The 25,258-nt window shown below is 42.8% G+C and overlaps 1 protein-coding gene across 1 annotated transcript in view; it reads right to left on the reverse strand.

The window, feature by feature from the left end:
- rev3l (REV3 like, DNA directed polymerase zeta catalytic subunit) overlaps positions 1-25,258 on the reverse strand; it is a 79,746-nt gene that overhangs the window by 35,484 nt on the left and 19,004 nt on the right. The window contains exons 2-7 of the mRNA XM_053336785.1: positions 9,650-9,839; positions 9,438-9,512; positions 7,451-7,611; positions 3,317-3,461; positions 1,902-1,996; positions 737-841 (exon numbers count right to left, since the gene is read on the reverse strand). Of these exons, the coding sequence (XP_053192760.1) occupies positions 737-841; positions 1,902-1,996; positions 3,317-3,461; positions 7,451-7,611; positions 9,438-9,512; positions 9,650-9,839 (771 nt within the window). The remainder of the gene's footprint in view (positions 1-736; positions 842-1,901; positions 1,997-3,316; positions 3,462-7,450; positions 7,612-9,437; positions 9,513-9,649; positions 9,840-25,258) is intronic.

A 25,258-nucleotide genomic window follows, 5' to 3' on the forward strand; every position in this document is an offset into this window, starting at 1 on the left:
AGCAGTTCTTCATAGAATAAGCTAAAATGGAAGCAGCAGATTATGGTGAGCGGAGGCCAGAGTTTACTTTTGTTTATGGCGACGTCTCAACACAATCTGGACATTCTGGCCACAACCAATTTTCGTACCGCTTTTATTTTGACATGGAGACATTTCAGACTGTTCTAACTGTGTCCGTTATAGCCAAGCTAAAAGATTACAGATATACAGCGGATGATTCAGCAGTTTTTTTTAAGTAACTATTTATTACAGTAAATTCAAAAACACTTTTAGACTAGTACATTGTTGCTTTTGCTCTTTTTTTAAGATGATGTTTTTGGGCAGTTAGAGGTGAAGAGGCCGACAGGAAACTAGGGGAGAAAGAAATTGGTGTGACATGCAACAAAAGTTCCATTGCTGCATTCAAACTATGGATGTTGTGGATGTGTGGCATGTGCAGAAACCACTTTGGTGCTCTAGTTTTGGTCTTTTTATGGGATTTGTTGAAGGTAACAGAAATAGACTAAAGAAAACACTGCCAGCCCTTTTCTTTAAATAAAAAGCAGCTATGTACTGTAGGTTGCTGGTACCTTTACTGTCTGAAGATAACATGTCTGTCAGCACCAGAAAGACACAAAACACAAAGTAAAAAAAAAAAGGGATGAATGTGCCACTGTGTTCAGAGCTGCTAATGTGGGAAAAATGTAAAATGTGTTAAGAGATGACGTGAGCAGTTTCCGCTGAGGACCCTCCTCACCTTGTGACTCAGGAGTTTCTATCTGGGAGGCCTGGTTGTTCTCTCTCCTCCTCTGCTTCTCATCCTCCCAGATGGCCTGCAGACCGGGGTTCCTGCCAATCTGATCTGGACACAGAGGAGAGTCACAGCACAGCATGTCAGCTAACAATACAATTACACTTTATTACTCTATATATGAGGAGATATTAACCTACGAAACAAAACACACTTTTCAATGATTCCAGAGCTAAAAGCATTAAATACAAAGCAGTACAGTTTTAATACACTGCTATAGAGCAGATGGAAAAATGAGTCAGAACAAATCTGCCTGCCCTGGAGTAGCCTCTCCTTTCCTTTCTTCACTCTTAAGACAGATGCTTGGTGCGGTTTCTGCCTCTGCGCCCAGTCTGATTTAAATCAGAGGGACCCTGCATACTTAAAGCCTGGCTGCGAGCGCTGTCTTTAACGCACAAACAAAACATTTAGTAAGAGCCGCTCTGCCGGGGGAACCTGAAGCCCTCATCCTGACAAGGCCGTGTTTACTCAACCGCTGCACCGGGGAACTCTACACACTTGTGGCATGAAATACCAGTGATGATCTACCCACTGGAGAATTGTTTGACTTTAATACCCACTGAGAGCCCAGCTGGTCTATGATAGACTTTGACTGAAGAGATGAGAAAGACAAAAAAGATCCAGTACTGGTGGTGTCTAGAAGGATTTGACATTTCCTGCGGTCAAACATTCCGTCTCATCCAAAAGCTAGGATTTCATCTTGTGTAACATAGGCTGTATTTTGGCATGCCAATTAGAGGATGACTGAAATGATGGCTGCATTCTTTAAAAATCTAATCATCCAAGTGTTTTGTTTTGTTTTTCACTATGGTAAGATCGTGGCTGAAGAACAGAGCTTTTTCCTTCGCTCCCACTCAAACAAATCAAAGATGTATCAAACCTTCCTGAACTATGTAAGAGTTAAATATTAAAAACAGTAACGTAACAATCACAGTCACCAAATCCTGACATTTAAAGACATTCAGCATGACATTCAGTATTTGCTATGCATGACTTCAGTCCAGTGAAATATCCCCTCCTTCCTGGATCCCTTCATCTCACGCCTTCTTTCCCAGTACTAACACACACACACACACACACACACACACACTTTTCTCCTGAGCTGACTTACTCTCAATCTCCAGGCGGTTGAGGATGTCTACAGCCACAGCATCAACCTCTAGCTCACAGGTGCTTTGTCTCTCCACCTCATCTAGGACAAAGGAGCTGCAGACAGACAGGACAACAGTGAATTCATCAAGAACTGGTCTCAAAAAAGTGTTAATTAAAATAAAACTAACAGCAGTAGCCCTACTTTTTTGGCTTTTTGTTTATGTGGGACACTATTTCATTATATTGGTAATACCTGCAAATAGGTAAGGGAAGTGATTACTGTATGTGTCAAATGTTGTATAATATAGCCACGTCTAGAAAAAATATGTAATTATTAAGTTACATGTTTATTTTTCTATTTTTCTCATTCTTAATTTGAGCTTTTTAAACATTTTTTCAATGTGTCAGGTGCACAAGATCTTTGTTAAAGGGGATCTTGTTCTTATTTTCAGTCATATATATATAATGTTATAATGTGTATTAAATGTGGCCATCAAAAAATTAGGTAAACCCATGTAGCAGTAATCCCATTCAGGCTGCTCTGAACACTCACTTCCCAACATTTTTTTCTACTTTCAACCCAAGCTGACATCATATTGGGATGGATTACTATATATGGTCATCTGTTCACTGCTCCATCCTGCTAACATTATTGTGTTTTTCCATTGTTTTGAGGGTAGCCACACTAAGCCATGACTCCAGTCTAGCTGGCACGCTGCGAGTATTTTTCCATTACACATCAAGCAAACTAAAATAAGTAGTTTACCTGATGGAGGTCTGTGGGTCATCTGCAGCTCTTCATCAAACATCATCATCACCACTGTGGCTGTTTCTGCTTGTGCTGTTACTCCCTGCATTATCTCTAACTGATCTGATCAATAAACAGCTCCAAATAACTCCAGATGTTGTTGTGTTGACTGGTTTCCCGTCAGTCTCCCATTATTTAGTCATTTAAATGCTTTTAATTTGAAGCAGTAAAGCAGGAAATGTTGAGTTTGTATTAGTGGCAGCTTAACAAGCCTGATACGGCGGCCGTTTGGTAAGCTTCTGGAAAGTTGGCCGTGGCTGCATAAAAGGCCAGAGTAATATATATATATATATATATATATATATATATATATATATATATATATATATATATATATTTTTTACAGTGACTCATGTAAAGCTAATCTAGTGGAGTCCCAGAATAAATATACAAAGCTGGAAATTAGCATAATAGATCCCATTTAAATGTTAAATTATGCCTCTATACTTATTTGTTGAAAACTGAATACTAAATATAATGAATGGATTTTTCTCCCAGTGATGGACCTCACTGATTTGAAAAAGAGAAGATGGGAGAGAATAAAAAGAGAATTGTCCCTTCCTGTGTGGAGACATTGAGTAACAGTAAGAGCTTCATGCAGCAGAGGCTGTGCAGGTGGGGCTCACCAGGGTATTGCATTCTCCTCCCAGCGGGCATACGTGCCCCCCAGGGTGCTGCTGTTGAGCTTGGAGGTGCAGGGGCTCTTCCAGGGACTGATGCTGGGATGACTGGTGGGAGTTTGTCTGTCGGGAACTGGAGCTGGTGTGTCGTCTGGAAAAAAAACACACACACACACACAGTGGAGTTAATGTTAGTGTAATGCTTCTCTGTGAGGAGTTTGTAAGCAGTCCGGAAACATTTCTCATCAGAACTGGAGGTAGAATAGAAGAAAAACACACTCATAAAGTGATTATCACATGAGGAAATATTAAACATATGTTCATGTGGCAAAAATGAGTTTGATTATTTAGAAGTTGTTGACATAACTTTTTCCTTGCAATGAATCGATGGAAATCATGGAAGAAAAGAGCGTTACTCATTAAGGAAACAGTCTTCAGACTAATAAATCTTAACTCACAGAACACTTAATAGTTTCATTCTGAGCTTTCAACTGCAATTCATGGTCTTTATCGCAGACAATAAGCTTTTGGCTTTACCTCTACGTAATGCAGCCCATTCAATATGCACAATAGTGTTTCATTTGCTTGCCCTGCCCATAAGTTCCTATCAGCCCACAGACTTTACATTGTGATTTAAATCTCTTTTCTGGGCTCGATGAAAGTTTTACAAATATAAAACCTCCATGAATCAAAAAATCATAAGAGAAAGAGGCATAACTGAGCTCGTCTGCCATTGGTGGTGATCTATGGGGATAATGCTTTTCGGGCTGCTGGGGGATTTTTGCTGTAATTTCCGTACAGTGAAAAAGCAGCTGAGTGGTGTTTTTTAGATGATTATTTGAGCTTAATTAATTTTATAACTGTCACTTTATTACACAGCTGGGTCCTGAGTGCAAATTTCATTCTTTGTGAAAGCATGTTTTTGAATGACAATAACCCAACCATGAAACTTGAATCTTGCACTTTAATAACACATCCATGCGTGTGAGTCATTTGCTCATCCAAACCACAACTAAATAAAAGTTCTGATTTGATCCAACTTGGCTCATAGTGAAGCAGTTTTGGGTTTTATGTGTATCTATGATAATAACATTGTGGAAATCTGAGAACATGGTGACATCGCTTAAGACGAGTTCAGCCAGATTATCTCAAACAGAAAGTGAGCAGAACCAAAATATAGATAATGAACCCTTGTTTTAAACAGGTAGCAAGCTTACCAAACTGGAAAGATTTAATACCCTGACATATCCTTTTTAACACTGCAGTAGACCACAGATGATAATGAAGCAACATTATTACTGTTGTTTCGTCACATTGTGGGTGTGTTTCAAGGACACATTCCACTAGTATTTTTTGACACTTTTCAGCGTCAGTGTTTGGGAGGTGTGTGTGTTCAAGCTGTGTAATGGGCTTCAAAACACATTAAGTGTTCTATTCATCTTAAAGTGGCCCATTTTACCAGCTCGGCCCCTTTTATCATTCTTTCACTTGATCCCAGATTAAGAACTTGCTTTCATGTTAGAGCTTGAGGGGAGAAGAGATGTAAACAGGTGTACCTATTATTGGGGTATTTTGGTTTCTTTGTTGTGTGGAGCATTGGAGCTCTCTTTCCATTGATTGCATCAGTGTAGAGGTGGATCAAACATGGGAACTCTTGCTTTTGTCGGAGGTGAGTCGAGCGTGAGGATTTTGGGGGGGAAGAAAAAAAAAACTTTATTAAAGTCAAGTGTGGAATTTCCTGCCTTGAATTTTTAATGCCCTCACATGTGAACGCGGCCCTGCGGGGCTGGATACTCTCTGGGAGTGTGAGGAGAGAGGTGTGATCGGGCGTGATGAGCGGAGGTAGTGGTCTGAGATTAGGACTAAGCTGTGATCAAACAGAGTTGGCTATCTGGGCTTTAGTCTCCGTCGGGAGGAAGTGGAGCTGGGCAGGGTCCAACGGAGACCCTAACCCTCAGTTAGCCACTCCCTCTGAGAGGCCCAGGTGACTGCTGGGGTCAGTGCCTACTTAGAAATGTGCAAACCCCGTGTCTCACAGTAGAGGTTTCTGGCACGACTTCACTCACTCACTACCTCGGTACATGGAGAGAAGCTCCAGCAACACTTAGTGTACTGAACAACTGTATTGTTAGACCGACATGATTCAGATTCTGCCTTCATCAGGGTCATCAAACACATTACAAGTAATATTTAAGTTAACCTTTACATACTGTTCATATTCTACACTCTTACAGTTTGTTCTGGGTCAGAATCTCCTCAAAGTGTCTATACCAAATGTTGAACCATAGATGTGTTTAGAAAGCATCAATAGTCGATCTGATCATCAATAAATGTGATTAAACCTTGATTCATGTTTCAGCTTTAGCTTTTACACCAAAAACAGTACAATATCATGTCCTATTTGACCTAAGACATGAAAATATAACATAGCAATAATGATGACTTTCTGGAAGTGTGGGGTTTATTGTAGAACCATTAGAGGCATCAGTCTTCACTGCTACATCATAAAAAGAATGATTAAAACTATTAACTATTCATTTCACTATAATACATGTCAACAGATACGGGTCATATTTGACCCAGAACAGCCTGAATGAACAAATATTTGAAGCATCTATACAAAAGTAGAACATTTAAAATATTTTCCTTTTTTTGTGTATTTTGGGCTACTTTAAGAAAAGTCATCAAATTTCAGAGTAAAAGACATTTGGGGTGTTTTTACAGCTGTCAAATTTGCTCAAAAAATATTCAAAAAGCTAAAAAAATTATACGTGAAAATACGTGAAAATGATGTGCATCAAGGCATGTATCAGCTAATGTATCTACTGTAGATGGAATTTAGGCCAATCATTATCCCAGACAGATCTTAGTCAATAAAGTAAAAAACTTCTTCTTTTTAACAACCTGAATTAAATATTGTTTGTAATGTGTTGTATGATGACCCTGATGAAGGCCACAAGCCAAAACATGTAGGCCTAACTATAAAGTTGTCCTGTATACTACTTTTCAAACCCTGTGTGTCTTCATATATCAGGACTCTCTGCACACTTGAAGCACAGAAACACACAGATATAAGTGGCTGTGTTGAAATGACAATTTTAGAAGTTTAAGAAGTTACTTAACAGTTCAATTGTGTGTCATGTCTTATTTGTTCAAACTTCATTTTTGTTGTGATTCCACAGAGAACATATAAATATATTCTTGCAAAAAAATCAGACAAAGATTATACCAGTCTGGCAAGTTTCCTAACTTTTCTTTGCATTTCACAAATAGAAGTGCAAATGTTTTGCTGCTGAGTGTTTGAAGGTAAAACCTGGATTAGGTTTGTTTCCTCTGTGTGCCACTCAACTCCAGAGAGCTCAGGGAAACAGGAAAGAGACTTCCTTGCATGTTCCTGTTCTTTCCTCACACCTTTTGATTCTAATTTTTTCCACAACCTCTGATTTCCAAAAAAGATTGCCTGGAGGCGACGTGCTTCCAACTAGTCCTTAGTGTGCAGTGAGGGAAGCCACTTAAAATGGCCAAAACAGGCAGTGGGCAGAGGCTGACTTACCAGAAGAAGGAAAATGACAGTAAGTAAAGAAGAGAAAGAAATGCAGGGAGGACAGAGAAAGCACAAGAGGACTGACCACCAGACAAAGCTTGGAAAAAGAAGAAGATGAAAACAAGAGAGAGCTTTCAAAAGACGACGGAGGCGTCCTGAGGCTACGGTGAGATCTAGACTAATTCAAGATGACACGAGGCATGGCAGCGTTCCATGGCCCTGCTCTCCATGCCTGCTGAGCCAGGAGGGAACAATGCAGCGAGCGGGGGGGAGAAGCCCGGCTTTGCCCGCAATGTCCAGCAGAGACTGAGAACAGCGGTGTTCTGTGTCCTGAAGCTGATGTGAGGACAGAAGTAGGCCACTTGTCTGACAGCACAGAGACACACCTGCCTGAGAAGCCCTCCAAGAGAGAGGAGGTAGGTGGTGAGGGTGAATGTCAGATTTCATTGAGGGTTGTTTTGGCGTATGATTTTGTGGGCTAGACAGCTATACCTCTTCTTAATCTTAAAGCAACAAAAAAAAGGAAAAGAAGATATGGCAAAAGGGAAGGAAATTATCCAATTATCCAGACTTCTTCACCCTTGGTCCTTTAGTACCTTTGCTCTGGCTCCTGCGGAACTTGACGGCTGCCAGGTTGACCAGGTTCATGCCGTACAGGTTGTAGTCCATGAAGAGCTGCAGCAGGTATGGGATGTGGCCTTCGTGGGGCTGGTAGTTCTTGTTCATCACTGCTCCGCTCTGCAGCAGCTCACACACCCTGCAACACACACACACACATTGCAATATAAAAAAGGTGCGATCCATTGGTGCCATCCTGGTTGGTTGGTTCTGGATCATTAGTAGGGCTGGGTATCAGTACTCCATACCTTCAAGGAATCGACCAGTGAATTTGAGTTAGCGTGCTTAGCTGATAGCAGTTAGCTGTTACACTGGATAAAAGACAGAGACCTAAATGTGGAATGGGTAATGAAATACTCAATTGGTATCTTAAACACTTTAAAGGTACTTCTACTTTGGAAATCAAGGCTTCTATGCCTGCTATAAGTTTGGCTGTTGGTCTGTGTCTGATCACTTGTGTTAACAGTCATTATAGTCAAAACCTTTTCTCCACGTCATGAAGAAAAACAAGAAGAAGCTAAAGGGCTACTTCACTGATTGTGTATTGCACTCATGAAGCTGAGGGACTTGTTAAAAAACACATTTTTAAAAAGAAAGGTTAAAAATCAATGCAGCAAACAGACTCAAACAATAGAGACACGCCTCAATGCTAAATGGAGAATTTCAAAGTCAAAATCAAAGCTCAACTTTATGCAAATGTCCTCACAGGGAACAAGTTAAACAACAACCTGCTGAAAATCACTCTCTCATTTCTAGTTACTGCTAATAGAAAAATAAAGCTTGGAAACACATGACTCAGGAAATGCACTCCTTTGTCGTGTACTGGTATAGAACATTATGTGAAAATATCAACATGCTTCATGCGTAATGATGATATATGTGGAGCGCCTCGGCAGCCGAGTGGTTAGCTGGATCTCTCAATCTGTGTGGTTTCACATTCAGATATCTGCTTCGTTTTTCACTTTTAGTGATCTCTTGGCTGTGTTAAGTTTCCGCTGATAAAAACACTTCCTGCCGCCGCTGTTTCAGATTAAAAGCTTTCCACTGACAAACAAACGGAGGGCTTTGCAGGAAACTAAATGTTTTTCGGTCGTGTTGCAACAGAGATGCAAATCTCTGTCGGCCAGTCACACCGAGCCAGCATGTGTATGTAAAAAAGCTTATTTAAAAGTCTTTCCTGGAGTCATGTTTCCCCTCTGTGTAAGGTCAGAGCACCGTGCAGCTGACTGATAGACTGACTGATCAGAGATGAGGTCCGCCACTCCTCCCATTCTCTTATTCTTTCATTCTGTCTTCACCGCCCTCTTTGTCCATTTCTCTCTCTGCCTTGCTTTCTTTACCTCGCTCCATTATCCTCCAACTTATTCAATCAGTATCTTAGTCTCCTTCCTATTCTCCACTCTCTCTCTCTCTTTCTCTCTCTCCAGTCTCTCAGTTATATATTGTCTCCTCTTCAAGCTCAGTGTGAGTCAGTCATTCTCTGCCAGCATGGCTCCTCTCACACTGTCACCACTAACACTGAGCTCTCTCTCTCTCTCTCTCTCTCTCTCTCTCTCTCTCTCTCTCTCTCTCTCTCTCTCTCTCTCTCTCTCTCTCTCTCTCTCTCTCTCTCTCTCTCTCTCTCTCTCTCTCTCTCTCTCTCTCTCTCTCTCTCTCTCTCTCTCTCTCTCTCTCTCTCTCTCTCTCTCTCTCTCTCTCTCTCTCTCTCTCTCTCTCTCTCTCTCTCTCTCTCTCTGGCAAACTAATCAGTCTGGTGTGCTTCCGTGCATGTGCGCATACAAAACACACACACACACACACTCACCAGATCAATTTTGCTCAGCTGAATGCGCAGCCATCGATTTCAGTTTAGAGGTGGCGGAGTCGTGTGCATGCCGTCTGCCGTTTGGCTAACATGAAACAACGGGGGCGTGGGGATGATCCCTATTCAACATTAAACCTGCATCGATCTGCAAGTGAGCTTACCTCTTGACCATCTGAGGATTGTACAGGTAGATCTTCATGAAGTGCTTCTCCTTGGCGTGGTAGCCATAGAAAGGCCTAGAAGACAACATGAAGCATCACTCATCATACATCATGTCACATGTGTTATTTTAGTCATGTTTCATGCTGCTTTTAATCTCTCCTGCTGTGTGTGTGTGTGTGTGTGTGTGTGTGTGTGGTGTCGGTTCACTTACATGCCAGAGACCTGCACCACCTTGAAGACGTGCTGGACGCTGGAGGCGGGGTTTCCCATGGCAACGTTGAGGGCCCTGTCGATGCTGAAGGCCACCTGGCGCATGTAGCGCTCCGGCTGCTGCTCGTAGCCATCGTATGGCACGTAGATGTAGGGGAACACTCCATGGAGGTGGAGGCACGTCTTCTGGCCTGTAACATGAGTGAATGTCAGGTTTACAATTTCATCTCATTCATCAGGTTTTCATTTAACACAAGATCGCTTCCTGTGAGAAACAACGGCTACACATTTCTCCATTTTTAAATGATTTCTATGGTTTGTACATTTTTTTTTCAGACATGTTGGTCTGTGGCTGGAACATCTAACACTGATACAGAACCTGAGTTTCAATACTGAATCCTAAATTATACATTACTATAGAATGTCTACATTACTGTCTATTAATATTAGAGATGCATTGATTGCAATTTTCTTGTCCGGTTTTTAAAAGTCTGACCATGTTCTTTCTTTATAAGAATTTAATATAGAAAAAGATTTTCCTTTCTCTTTATATATTTTATTTCTTTCTTTCTAAGAACAGTGAAATGTTTTTGTAACTTTTCTTTAGTGGAAAATTAAAATCTAATTGTTTGCTCACAAAAAACATTAATTAATTCAATAAGTTACATTTTTCTCCAAAACAAAAACGTGAATGTGTGTGTGTGTGTGTGTGTGTGTGTGTGTGTGTGTCTGGACTGTCTGTGCTGCTGTGAGCATGATATAAGCCATCATACTGCACCTGTGTAGAAATTTGACAGACATAAAAAAAGGGATACATGATTCTAATGGCAGGTCACTGGTCATGTCTGATCAGCTGAAAATTGCCCCAGTTATGACTGATCACTGCATCTCTAATTACAATATAACAAAAAATGAATACTTAACAAAAGAAGTTAAATGTTATCGAAACACAAGGAGCGGAAAAATATACTCTAACACCAAACATTCAATACCAGCGTTTGCTACCTGACAGTTTTCAATAGACTGAGATCCACAAACACTGGATAACCTGCATACAGCATATTTCCACCAATACACACTGATTTGTCAGCATTGGCAGCCAGAGAGAAGACTGAGTAAACACAAAGGAACACACACACACAGGGTGATACTGTAGGTAGAATATGACTGCAGACAGAGACTAAACTAAGCTCAAACTCCTCCACAATACAAATCCACATATTCCTGTATCAAAGCTGTTGAATTTAAGGTGACTCTATACAAATAGTGATTGTTAATGTCCTTTTTTCCATAGGATTAATCAAACATGTATTAATGACTGATGAAAGAGACTAATTATGAACAGTATGAAAGGGTTAACACACTGGTAATGAAGGACTGGCAGTGAGTGGACCACAAGGCAAAATATTAGAATCCCTTCATACCACAAACCACAGGCTTTATCCACAGACTGCCAACAACAACTAAACTAAACCAGAACAGAGCAGTCTAACTCATCATGTGTGTAAAGTCCACTCAGATAAAACAGTAACTGCAAAAACTAACTTAGAAAGTGTCACACACACACACACACACACACACACACACACACACACACACACACACACAGCTGATGAATACACAAAGGCATGACAGTATAGCAGGACGATTTGAATCCACCCACTACACTCACACATTCATTTCCCAGCATGCACTGACGCCATCTATAAGCTGCTCTGCTGTAGCCTTCCATGTGACTTCTTCTACAGAGACCATTAAATCTACTGACAGGGTGCAATTGAGATGGATGGAGTGTTCTGAGGGTCCGGTAAACTCCCCCCTCCCTTTTCCGCCCCCCTCCCTCCCTGTGCACTTTCTGACTGATCACTTGGAGCCAACGCAGATGGATGAGTGCGACAAAAAAAAAAAAGGAAAAAAAAAAGCCTGTAATGCTGTGATTCATGATGGACACGCACATGTGTTATAAAGCAGCCCATCAACTAAATAACTAAACAGAGACGGGAGCGGAAGAGCCACACTAGGGGATTGTGGGAGGAGCGGAGAGGTGGGGGGTTGAGATCTTGATTGGAAGTGAGGTCAGTAGAGAGAGAGAAAGAGAGATAGGGAGAGAGAGGGAGAGAGAGAGAGATACAGTATTCATAATGGGGACGTTGTGACATCATCACTCCCAGACAAACTGCTGCTGGAGAGTCATTTGAGGTGAGCTGACACACACACACACACACACACACACACACACACACACACACACACACACACACACAATACACTCCCATTCATTACTTTCACACCAATAGAAGTAGAGGACAGCACTTTAATCTGCATGCAGCTGTTGGGTTTAATGGGTTATATGATGGATAATAACAGCAGTATTAAAAAAAAATGAAGATAACAAAAGAAAGGTGGAACTTTTTTTCTTCTACTTGCACTGGTGATGGTGTGACAGACAGCTGGAGGCTGGACAGTGGGAGGCAGTGTTAAGCAGGAGCTTGACTCTTGCCCGGTCCTGTCTGCACATGCCTGGAGACATGCCCGCCCCCCCCCCCCCCTTCCCAGCATCATCACTGGTAGCACCGGGGCTTCAGGAGAGGAAGGAGAGAAAAGGGTGGTAGTAGGGGGGGGGGGTCTGGCACTGTTCCTCCAGCCCAAACACACACACACACACACACACACACACACCCATATCCATCCACACAGCTTGCCAATTCTCCATCCTTATGCTAGGGTATGACAGATGCTGCGTGCATTGCATTGCCGCAGTCTCCTGGGCGCTATTGCTGAGATAGCTGGACCCCCGATTCAGAGCTTCAAAAAGAGGGAGAAATATTCCCAGCATCTCTCTCTCTCTCTCTTTCCCTCTCTCTCTCTGCACAATGATACATATGACTGCTTTGAAATGGGAAGGGAGGGTAAAAAGAGGGGGGGTGACGCAAGAGGAGACGTGGTACTGAAAGACAATGAGCTCCACAGGCTGAGGCTTGGCCTGAATTGAACGTGTACTGTATGCCAGAGAGCACAGATTAACCATCACACTAACTTGATTAATAGCCGGGCTACTCTGTGCCGCCAAGCAGTCTCACAGGAAGTCTCAGCTTAGCACAAAGACAGCTAACCTGAGTCTGTGCCCAGTGACAGCATCCACCTACAGGCTTTCTGGAGTCTCCTCCGGTTGCCTGGCAACCTCACAATGACAACAAGACAGTATTACTGTATTACCTCTGTTCTGACTCTCAGTACTGAGGTGAATAAGCGTATTTCTGAAAATCTGACCCTTTAAAAGGAAATACAACATTTTTTCAGACATTCCTCTATTTTCTAATTTTTCCAATGAGTTGATCACTGTACTTTTTCAGGTATCTAAAGAGGCTTCAAAATAAAAGCGATGTTGGGGAAGTAAAACAATCGTTCTTTTCATGATGTGGTTATAACTTAAAAATAATATACAGGAGGTGACACTGGTATCCAACACTGGTTCTAATGGTTTTATAGAATAGAATAGAGCTTTATTGTCATTGCAAGTAGACAATGAAACTGGGTTTGAGCAGTCTAATTGCAGCATATAAAATAAAATAAGATATAAAAATGGGCAATGAGACACGATAGTATACACAGTTCATTATTGCTCAGAGTTCATTATTGTCAGCATTTCTAATAATCGATTACTTGCAATTTCTCAAGCACAATATGTAACATGACACCTTGTCTGACACACATTTGTTGCCAGTATCTAATATTAAATAGACTGAAAATACAATTAAAGACAGATTAACCAATAATCAAACATGTTGAGATGTGGAGTGAACTCACAGTAGGACTCAGTCTACTGTGGAGAGTGTGTGTGTGTATGTGTGTGTGTGTGTGTGTGTCTCAACTGTACAAGGCCCACACCTTGGCCTTGTAGCTCCACTGTGAGCCGCACAAAGGCTGGCAGCCACTCTGCTAGTGAGGATGGCACGCGTCAGTCTGTCTTCAGCCTGCCGTGTCAACATGGAGTCTCTCTCTCTCTCTCTCTCTCTCTCTCTCCCTCTCTCTCCCTCTCTCACACACACAGACAGAGAGCGCGAGCTGCCAACGTCGGCTTCGGCTGCAGTTGCTAGGCAACGGTGCCGGCAAAGCAAAAGCCCCTGACGGACAGCGGGAGAGATAAACAAGTGATTCTTTCCACCCAGCTGGTCAAGCCGCAGAAAAGAGAGACGGAGGGAGGAAAAGTGTGTGTGTGTGTGTGTGTGTGTGTGTGTGTGCGTGTGCATGTGTATGTGTGTGTGTGTGAAAAAGAGAAAGCAAGAAAGAGTCAAAGAAAGATAGGAAGTAGACGAAGAGGAAAGAAGATAATGAGAGAGAACAGGGATGGGTGAAGATGGCGAGACGGAGATAAGGACAGAGTGTGTGTATGTTTGGGTGTGAAGGGAGAGAAAACGTTAGCGGAGAAAGCGGTCGAGATAATTAAGCGAGAGGAAAGGGAGCAGAGAGACGAGGACGGACCAGGTTTACTCCTTTTTGAACGGAAAGAACAGCTGCTGTTTCTCTCACTGTGATTTTTGTTGCTGATAAAACAACAGATAGTGCTCTCTGTATCACTTCCTTCCACTTCCATTCAGGCTCCATCATTTCTTACTGTGGTGTTCCTGCACTGTAGATATTCTCCAGCATTTTGTTTTCTTCTCATCTGCCCAAATATCTACCAATCTCTGTCCAAACATCATGAAGCCAACGTACTTCACACTTACTTCAGGTCCCACCTCCATTCATTCTCCAACTAGCTGCTAACAACTGTTGATCTCACTCATTTGCATCCCAGCATGCAAAGTGTGTCTGGCTAGGGGAGCTGAGTCAGATGGAGATGGGATCATGTTCCAGAATGTGTGACAGGACTGAGACCGCTTGATGTTGTTCTGGTCTACACCTGAGTATCACAGCTGTTGCTCAGTGGGTCGTTAGAAAGGTTTCATTGTCCAGGCTCTACCTCCTGAGTCACAGCTGCCCCAGAAAAACTGGCAATGATTGATCACAATCAATATATCTCATCTGGATCTATTGACTGATTCATCTCTAATTACTGGGGAGTGATTCTGCAGAGTGTGTCTGAGGCAACCGCTGTGTGTTATGAGCACCTGCAAGTCTTTCTCATTCTATTCCCCCAGTATTCCCTCCTGAGCACATGTGCAGCTTCCTGTCTGCTGTCATGCTGGAGGATTTGTGAATGAGGGAGGGGAGGGAGGAGGGGAGGGGCTGGGACGGTGCTTCAGGGGGCCTTATCTCTGGAGGAGGAGGAGGAGGAGGAGCGCTGAGGCAGAGGACGTTCGCTCTTCCAAGTGTCTCCCTACGCCCCTCCCCCCTCCCCCCCAAACACACACACACACACACACACACACACACACACACACACACACACACACACACTCACCCTCGCTTCCCGTGGTAATCTGCACCACTGCTCCATGACTCAGCACCTGGTGGAGCAGCAGCCTGACACCAGCACACTGGGTCAGTGAGGCAGTCTGTCAGCTGTGTAGAAGTAGGACGAGCCACATTTATAACCTGCTTTTACCACCATGTTCTTAGATTACATAGACTAAACTAAATTCATAAACTTTGACAGGTTCCAACTTTTTAAATTTGCTGAGTTTTATTTATTTTTTTTGAGACTGTTGATCAGCTGGAGCCCTCTCTGAATCTAAGGCTGATTGGATTTTAGCCTACAATAAAGGCCAAGCTCACAATCAGCGTGTACCATACCGGTCTTATTGTATTTCTGCTTTATCTCAACTCAATTCATATACTATAATCTGTGGCTTTATTCACTGAGCTCTGACCAACAGATGATATTAAAAAAAAAACAACCAGCGTGGCATTTTCACAGACGCCACATGTTCTGTTTGAGCCGGCTGGTCGCTGCGGTCATGTGGACGTGACGCACAGGCCGAGAGAATCAGCCAGGTTTCATCACAGCTCAGGACGGGAACGGAGGCAGAGGTGGAGAGAGAGTCAGCAGCCGGCACATCAGTCATCTTTTCGCTGCTAACTTTTTCCGTGGAGTCTGTTTACTCTGTCAGCCACCTCTGCTTGGTAACTGGCCGTCGCTTGGAGCTTCGCTTCCAGTTACGCAGTCTCCGCGTTTTATGGGAAAAACAGGGAAAGTCAAAGCTCCGGCAACACGTAGTAGTAAAAGGAGAAGAAACGCGTTGGGTCTGTTAATAAACTTCTCCTTTAATACAAGTGTTGCTGGAGCTTTAACTTCAGACTCTTTTCCTTGGAAGTAGGTGAAGTTGTTGCCAGAAAATTCCCACCCAATTCCTAAAATCAGGGAAAGCTCCAGGCACAATGTTGGGATGTATCCAGTGTTTCTCAGCAACGGTTAAGGTGAGTGTTGGGAGCTGATTAAATATGCAAATATGCTCATTTCCATCCATTTCTCATCCCTGTTAAAAGCACTCCATCACAATAGCTTCTCTTCTCTTTTCCAGGAAACACTCTAATGCTGCTAATCATATTCAGAGTGTGGCATTTGCTTTTGGTCACTACACACCAATTATCCTCCTGCTCCGACTGTACAATTAACTGTACTGAAAAGAGCAGTGTGCTTTTAGGTGCAGAGACAGACAGCACACGGCTCATACTTTCCGAGTTCGGTCTGCCCCCCCCCCCCCCCACCCCCCTCCTCCTCTGTAATCAGACAGACAGCTGCCACAGGGAGGAATGGAGGAAGATGTTAATAAAAACCGGTGTTGGTATTAATTAAAAAGGCCCGGGGAGAGCTGGGTGAAATGTGAGCGCTCCCGTCGCCTGGAGAGAGAGAACAGTCAGAACTCACATCCGCCATGATGCAACTTTTTAATCAGAAGGTGCACCTGAGTGGAGATGTTATGCCGAAGCCCCGAAAATTTACGAGGCCCCCTTCGGCTAAAGTGGCCAAGAGTATTCATGTGGATGTAAAGAATAAAAAGGTGTGTGGAATGGGAAAGTAGGTGGATGCACATGCTGGGGGTTTAGAAAAAGGTGATAGAAAGCAGGAACGGTAATCTGACACACACACACACTGAAAACACACACACACACACAGTGGCAGAGTCTGGAGCAGCCTGGCAGAGAGCCAAGCAGATGAGACAGACAGCCGGTCTGGAGGAGGAGAGGAAGAGGAAGAGGCAGAGGGCTACTGACAGGGATGGATAAGCAACTCTGTGCTACAAACTATCTCTATGTTTTAAAGACTTTTTACATATTTGTGTTTTCATTGTGTAAAGAAAACTGTGATTCTGAGAATCGTTTGCAGTCTTACCAAGAATCACAATTGCTGTTACGCCTGTTCTACATGTACAATCAGAGGTGTGTTAAACTGCTGAAGGTAACAGTTACTACAGTAACAGTATAGATGGCTAACGTTAACATATGAACACATGAGAAATGATTTGGCTCCCTCGTGGATACAACCTATCTTATCTGTGACAGAGTGGAGGAGGTGTTAAAAGCTACTGGTTAAGTCTGGCTTTGAAAATAAGAATCTCTTTATTCTATTTTAATTTGATGTTTTACAATTATATTCTACTTTATTTTATTATTATCATTCTATATATATATTTTTAAATCTTATCGATTTTAGTCATCCGTTTCTTTTTCTCTGTTGAATCTTTTCTAACCTAGTTTAACTCTAACCTTTTCTCTTTTTTATCACTTATTTTCTCTCGTGCATTGGTTTCAAATTGTTCTTTGATTTGATTCCTTTTCTTTATGTTCTCCTCAGTCTACACTTGTTCTGTCAGCTTGTCAATCAGCTGTGAAGCACTTTGAACTACATTAACCTGTTATGAGAAGCTGCTATATAAATAAAGTGTGATTGATAGATATGGAGCTGCTTTTTTGCTGTTTTCACTGAGAAGGAAACAGACAGATGTTCATTTCAACCTTCTTTATCACAGGTACAAAAAACATCTACTCACTGATGTAGTTACACCACCTAAAAATGTGCCTCCAATTCCAATTACACATAGTGGAGTTAACTAACCCACACGAGACACATAATGAGTAAAAAAAATGGGGTATTAATTGTAATCGGTTAAAAGAGGTATATGGATGGCGCGCAGGTGGTCGAGTGGTTAGAGCGCATGCCATATACGCAGCCGACCCCGGTTCGAATCCCGATTGGAGGTCCTTTGCTGCATGTCACACCCCCCCCTCTCCCATGTTTCCTGTCCGTGTACTGTTAAATAAAGGCGTCTATGCCAACAAAATCTTTAAAAAAAAAAAAAGAAGAGGTATATGGATGAGGAGGGGCTGTGTTAATGGGTTGGTTTTATTTCTTTTTGACACCAGCCCCTTATTGATAATAAATTATGATGTAAAATTTCAGTAGAATTGCACAAAAAACCCAATGATGCATCAAAACCAGAGATATAAATGATGGAATGTAAAAGCATGTGACATGACGCAGCTCTGCTTTGTTAGTGCATTGGGACGAAATGAGAGAAGAAAAAAAAACATTGTTCAGTTTGAAGTGAGGACAGGCAGGAAATAGACAGAGGGGAAGAGGAGGATGTGCTGCAGAAGCTTCAGGCCAGATCTGAAAGCATGTGATTCAGTCCTGTCTCGAGCCAACATGATGATCTTTTCTTTTTGTATGATTTCTCTCTGCACTGCAGTGACTACTGGTGTACCACGTCTATATTCATGGAAAATGAATGTAAACCCACTACACACACTCTCCTAGGAACAATCCTCCTTTCAGGTTCTGGCGGTGGTCTAGAAAAACAGACGCCTACGTCCAAAAAACACAAACACCCGCCGCCCACGCAAAAAAAAAATCCTTAAGCCCCCGTCTATGAAATTGGATGCGCTCGTGTGTTTTTGCTGTGTTATCCGGCGCATGTGTAAATTTAGTATACTCCGAGAGGAAAATAACTGCTCTGCATGATGAGAGCAGCCAATCAATAGCTCCTCTGCCAGAGTGGCGATGCTGGCACCGTCCGTCATGCTCGCTGCCACCGCTCTAATGAGCTAATTGCTGGTGGAGTGTGTGGTTGTGTCGCTCCGTGATGTCAGGGGGGGAGGTGGAAGGGGGTGGGGTGGGGTCATTCCAAATGCATTCTGGTGAGTGGAGTAATAAGTTAGTGGAGTGCAGCTGACTTATTAAGATGTACAGTGGAAGGGAACATCATATTAGCCCTCAATCTGTGGTGGTAGAGCTCCATTAAAGGGTCAGTTCAGAAAGAAATTAAACATGTTCTCACCTACCTCTAACTGGCATCTGGCCATGCAGATAGTTTATTGTTTTATATGTCTAGGTTTTGAACTTTCTGCTTCTACTGCGATGCAATATTTTATTCTGTATATTTAAAAAAAAAAAAAAACTCTGTCACACATGCACAGAATGAGTGTGTGTCTGTGTGAGAGAGACAGGGAGAGCAATAAGAGAAGGAGTGAACAGGACGGTGACAGCTCTCTAAATCACACTCTTTTCTAATGGATTCACTTCCATCATCTGCTCCTTAAATTAACTGCTGGAGAGGAGAGAGGGGACAGGGGATATACAGATGAGCAGTCAGCATACGAATGAGAGCGGAAGAGGACTTTATGTTCCCTGCTTTATAAACTAATTACAGAGGCCTGTGCTTTCTTTTAAGAGTCAGAGGTGGCTGAAGTCCGGCAGTGATGGGAGCTTGTGATCAGATTCTATTGCTGCCTACATCACTTCCTCTAGAAGCTCAAATGGCCCTGCTTACAGTTATTATGTCAGCTAGACAAGAGGCAGATAGCGTGGGCTAAAAAGTCCTGCATTGATGACATATTTCCTGTCATGTCCTGGCTGGACACACATCAGCACACATTAGTATTTACACTACAGAGGATATTTGGTCAAATGCGTTCCAGACCACATCAGCAAGTGGTTTGAGTGATCAGATCACAATGTGTCTCAGAGGTCCACTTGTGATGGGACCACCTGAGACGCATGTTAATATCAGGTGTAGACAGGATGAATATGTACTCTTATACATAATGCATGAGGGAGCATCTAAGCACCTACTCATTTTGAGCCAGCCTCTCCAAAAGGACCAATTCAGGTTCCCAGTGTGTGGCGATTGAAGTATTTTAATTGAAGTGGTCAGTAAAAAGCACTCCGGTGGGTTGGAGTGGAGAGAGCAGTGATTGGACTGGCTGGCAGGTTTGTAGCGACGGGCGATGAGTCTCATGAAGCTCTGAAAACAAAATCCTGCAAAACTTGACAGTGGAAGCTGTGAGCAAAGACACATATGTGATATTCTGCTGCATCCACTGTTGTTGCCAATAGTGACCACTGTTGTTCCCATCACACAAACATCCATGAACATAGAACAGAAGAGATTAATGCCTCTTAAAAAGTTGTTTCCTTTAAGTCTCATCTTGTGTAGATGGATGGTCATGTGACAGCGCTCAACAAATGGTCCCTACCAGAACTGAACAGGGGTCAGTGCAGTCAGAGTACCTGGTATGCATCCGAACCTCTAGGCCACATAAACCCAGGGGGTCTAATCTCTTAATGGCCCCTTCTGCCAGAGCAAATGAGATACAGGGACCCCCCTTACTCTTCTCTCCATCTGCAACTCAGAATATAAACACATGACAAAAATCACTGGCTGTTCCTCTCACGCACAGTATTAACTGCACAGCTCCAGTCAGTCCACGTTGCTTTAAACAGCAGTTCTTCATCCTTTTGTACTGTGACGCTCACATAAACAGAGCAGCTGTGGTGCAGTTAAAAAAGCCTCATCACTGATTCAGCTGGATGGACTTCACATAAAGACTGATAAAAACACTTTTTTAAAATCTCTTCTGCAGCGCAAAAACGCAGATCTTAACCATACGCCCGCCAACCGATCTCCCATCTGCGACGCAAACCCGACACTTCCTGCCGCTGTTTCGTATTTAATGCCTGTCACTGTCCGACCGCTACGCCGCTTTAATTAAGCAGTTACAGGAAGAGAAGCTTCGGTTGCCGCGGTGAGAACATTAAGATATTTTATGGCGCTTGGCTTTCGTCGGCGGATGACAAACAAACAATCTCTCATGTGAAGGTTCGTTTGGGAGCTGCTTCAGAGGTCTCGATTGTATCGCACATTCGCAGCAGATGGGAGTTTACCCGGTTGTCAAGGAGTGTTCGTTTTCCATTTCTTTTGAAGGATTTCTCTTCTTTGTTGGCTGGAAAGTTGAATTTCAAGTCCATTCTTGACCTAAATAAAACAATGTAATCAACTCAGAAGATAAAAGTTTGCCAAGTTGTTAGAGGACCATTTAAACATGGCATGGGAGGGATGAATGGTAAAAGAATGTCATTACATCCCCAGCAGATATGTTATGTATTAGCATTTCCTCATACTACAATTTCAGGATGGTTACAATTAGGGGTTGCACAATTATGGCTTACTAACAAAAGCCTCTCCCAAAAAACCTGGCTTGAACCACCAGCTTTCTAGCTGTGGTTCTTATTGAAAGAGCTTGGTGGGAGGGTGTCCAAGCCTGAAAAATGGCCGGGTGACTGTGTCTGGGCTTTGTTAACTGGACAAATAGGTGGGGGCTGTCCATCCTGCGAGAACGCCCAGGCTTGTCCTGGCTGGATGCCTGAGCAACGGGGCCAGGGACTGAGAGGAGATGACGTCCCAAACTGGTTATTCCCAAACAAGCTGCATGACTTCTTGCGTTGCTCCTGTGTTAAAGTCCACAGTTAAAGCCTGGATACTGAGGTGAACGTCTGAGGCTGGGTAAACATGCATTTTCTCAAAACGCTTAATGATTTTCAAGGTGACGTTTTGTGCCCAGTCTTGGTGACAATGGAAGAGTACAAATCTTGCCTGCTGCATCTGAGCCAGTCCATCACAATCACATAACACCTTTAGTGAAGTCAGTGGAACTCTGACAACACAGGAAACAAATAGTGAAATCGTTTCACTTAAACGCTGTGTCTAAGAGATGGTTTGTTGTATGGACGAGCAGCTGGACGGCAAGCTATCCATTGTCCCCCTGCCCTAGTTTCATGACAGAGAACAGAATCAGCTCCCCGTTTTCCCTTAATGACCGCTTTGTAGCCAGCATGTCCCCGTCGCTCAAGCTGAGCCTGCTGGAGGACAGGCGCGGAGGTTCCTCCTTGCCAGCTATCTCCCCCCTCCCAGACAACTCCATGGCTGAGGAGACAGACGGCACAGTAGAGCCAGTCATCAGAGCGGACGAGATGAGACTGAACAGATGGTGACTTGGAAGGTGCTTCCTGTCAGACCTTTGTTAAACTGAGAAAAAGAATGCATCAATCTTAATAAATATGAGCACAAAAAAAATGGAGGGTGGCTGCGGTGTGAAGTTGGTCTTCCTTGCATTTTGCTCTTGTTAAGATGCCTGTATGTGTGTCTGGCTGCTCAGACCAGAGCACAGATGGAGGCAAGCAGACCCTGACAGATCGGGACGGGTCAGGGATAGATCAAAAGCAAGACGGACTACTTAACGGATGCTATCGGAAACATCCCGAAAAGCAGGTGAAAATGGGAAACAGGGCTTCTCCGCTGGCAGTGAATGAAAGATCTGATGATGAAAATACATAACCTTTAACATCAAAACCACAACCTTACAGGAATTGCGAATGGCAGTCCCAGCGGACCAGATTGGATCTCGCACACATATGATGTGCTCTTCTCCTCTCAAACAGCGAACAGAGGGAGTAAAAGGACGGTGCTCCTTAATGCGTCCTCTTTTGTAAAGGTGACATCTTTTAAGTCGATTGCTCTCTTTTTTTTTGGCGTTTTCCATCCATCCGTTTCTCACCTGCTCTACCTGTCGAAACGAGAACAAACAAGGGTGCTAACGTGTCTTTCTGGCAGCTGGTGAGAGGCACGTCCATGTGTGGCTGTGAGTTCAGATGGGGTCATCCTCCCTTTCTCCTCCTCTGTATCTCCTCTATCCCCATAAAATACAAACATACATTGAAAAAAATACCCCCTGAAATAAAACCTATATGGGAAATTAGAACACCCCCAGATAAATGTGGATACTATAATGTGTGGAAAGTACTTTTGCTAATACCCTCCTGATCCTTGAGCAGGACTGCCAGTTTGACTCTGTGATTGTGTTCCAGCTAGAAAAATAAATGTCTGGACTGAATCTAAGTTTCCGATGTATTTTATTTTTCAAAAGAACGTACTTTCCCCCCCCCAGAAATGTGAAAACAATGAGACGGCCGTCAACGAGTATAAACAAAACAGTCACAGTAAAACCATAAGATATCACAATATGTAACAATAGTGTATGGACCCACATACAGGTGGCCCACTCAACAATAGTAATAGCTGCCAATATAGAATTTTGGTATGCCAGGATCTCCAGCAGTGCCTGAGACTGGGCTGGTGGAGCTGGATGACTTACTGTTCACTCCCCTCATGAATAAATAGGATCAGATAATTGAGTCAGACGGCTCTTCTAGATTCTCCAAATGCTAATTGAAATAATGCATCAAATTCTAATAGCACAAAGAGTCATTGTAGGAGATTTGTAACCATCAGGGAAATGTATTCACCGTCTGTGGGGTAAGTGTTTTTGGCTCGGTGTGATGCCACCAGAAGATGCCACTGTAGCAAAAATCTCTTTGCTGGCCGGGACTCTTCCTGGTGGGGGGGGGGGGGGGGTGGGGGGGGTTGCTGTGGATGAGATCAACGCAAGCTGTGCAGGTTTGTTATGAGTCGACTTACAAAAATAATAATTCTTAAAGCTGCTTATTTCTTTGAACCCATAAAAAATGTTAACTGGTCCCAGCAGCCTGTACTGCTCTGTCCCTATTGACTGGAAATTAAGACAGCGTGACAAATAGGTCGCTTCAAATTGGTTAGGGCAAAATAACAAGCACTCCTAAACCAAAAACAGACTAAGGCAAACTCAATTCTACACATTCAATTAAAAAGAAGTGAAGATTCATTTTTTGTTTTAGATAGAAGGACATGTGGAATTTAAACTTCAGCCCATTTTAATACAATTGAAATTGTGCTTGACTGGAGACATTTAAATATGTCAGCCTTCAATAGATTTTCCCAGTAAAAAGACAGAGATTCAATCTCATTATCAGTAGGGCTGGGTATTATTATTATTAATATTATTAGAGCTGGGTATTGGTACCCGATACCTTTAAGGAATCGACTGAAAATAATGGATACCAAGTATAGTATGGAAAGGTCTCCCCTCAAAAGTTAACTGTAATCAATCCTTTTTGTACCCAGAGCTAGAAAATAGGACTATTAGTATGGACATGCTCACAGCCAATCAATGCAAGTGTTAAATATGAATAATTTAGAGACTTTCAAAATGCATTTGTGTAAAAATCAAAGCATATAGATGTGGAGGAGTGGTGGCATTTAATGCTTCTATTCACATGATGAGTATCAATGAAGTACTCAGTTGGTATCAGTATCACTTTAAGGGTTAGTGGATTGGTACTGGTATCATAACTTTTTAAACAATGCCCAGCCCTAATCATCAGGCTACGTTATTCAGTCAGTTAACATTGAATGTATCTCCATGTCAGCCATTAGCTCCTAAATTCAGTTCTGTGCCCCCTGTTTGATTCAGACAGCTGATGTATTAATTGTAGTTTTGGACCTCTGGGAAACACCAATTACACATATAAGAAAATCACAGCAACATTTTGTGCTATTCCTTTGTTCCTGGAAGTTAATATTCCACTTTCACACACCAAGATATAGCTTTCCCTCATTCCCCACATGGGAGTAAACCCTAACAGCTCTACAAAACACTTGGATGTGTGTGTGTGTGTGTCTCTCTACAAGTAATACATTAAAAAATCAACTTATTGCGTCATTAGAATGTGAAAGCAATCATCTTAAATAAGCATCAGCTTTGATGTTAAAACCATACTGATTTATTTTGTAGGGGAGGGTTGTCTTTTAAATCAGTTCAAGACAGCAGATGAGGCAATCCATCATCTGTTTGTTGAGACAGACGTGGTGGTGTTCCTCTGAGAGAAATGTAAGATCTAAAAAGGAGGTATGTGAAAAGATAAAAACTACAAACACTTGTGCAGCACGTCCAATAATATCCTGTGTCATCCATCAGAGGACCGAGTCAGCACAGAGAGTTGTGAGGTCCAAACTGAGCTGCTCCACACCAGATCTGTTGTTACCAAGGCTACTATTCATCCTGTGTGAATCAGATGTTCTCCGCCTCAGCGAGGTCAGCTCGCACACTGGAAGGAAGGAGCGGGACGCAGCAACAGACAAATGGAAATCTGGTAGGCTGTCAACAATCTCCTACTGAGAAAAAACCCAGTCTCCACGTACCGAACTGCATCAGTCGTATAAATCACAATGGGGACTGTGTATATGTGTGTGTGTGTGTGTGTGTGTGTGTGTGTGTGTGTGTGTGTGTGTGTGTGTGTGTAGGGAGAGAGAGACATGACTTGCATTAGTAGCAGTGTGCTGTCTAACAAAGGAAGCAGACAGATATTAGAGCACTTCTAGCGGTGCAGCCACAGAGCTAGACTAGGATGCTGGTCCAAAAACTCAGGACCAGGAAAGATCAATCAATCTGTGCTTCACAACATCTGCATTTATACTGTTTCTGTGACTTCTGACATTATATAACTGCTCAAAGC

The sequence above is a fragment of the Scomber japonicus genome, chromosome 17 (genome assembly GCF_027409825.1).
Source record: "Scomber japonicus isolate fScoJap1 chromosome 17, fScoJap1.pri, whole genome shotgun sequence".
Lineage (NCBI taxonomy): Eukaryota > Metazoa > Chordata > Actinopteri > Scombriformes > Scombridae > Scomber > Scomber japonicus.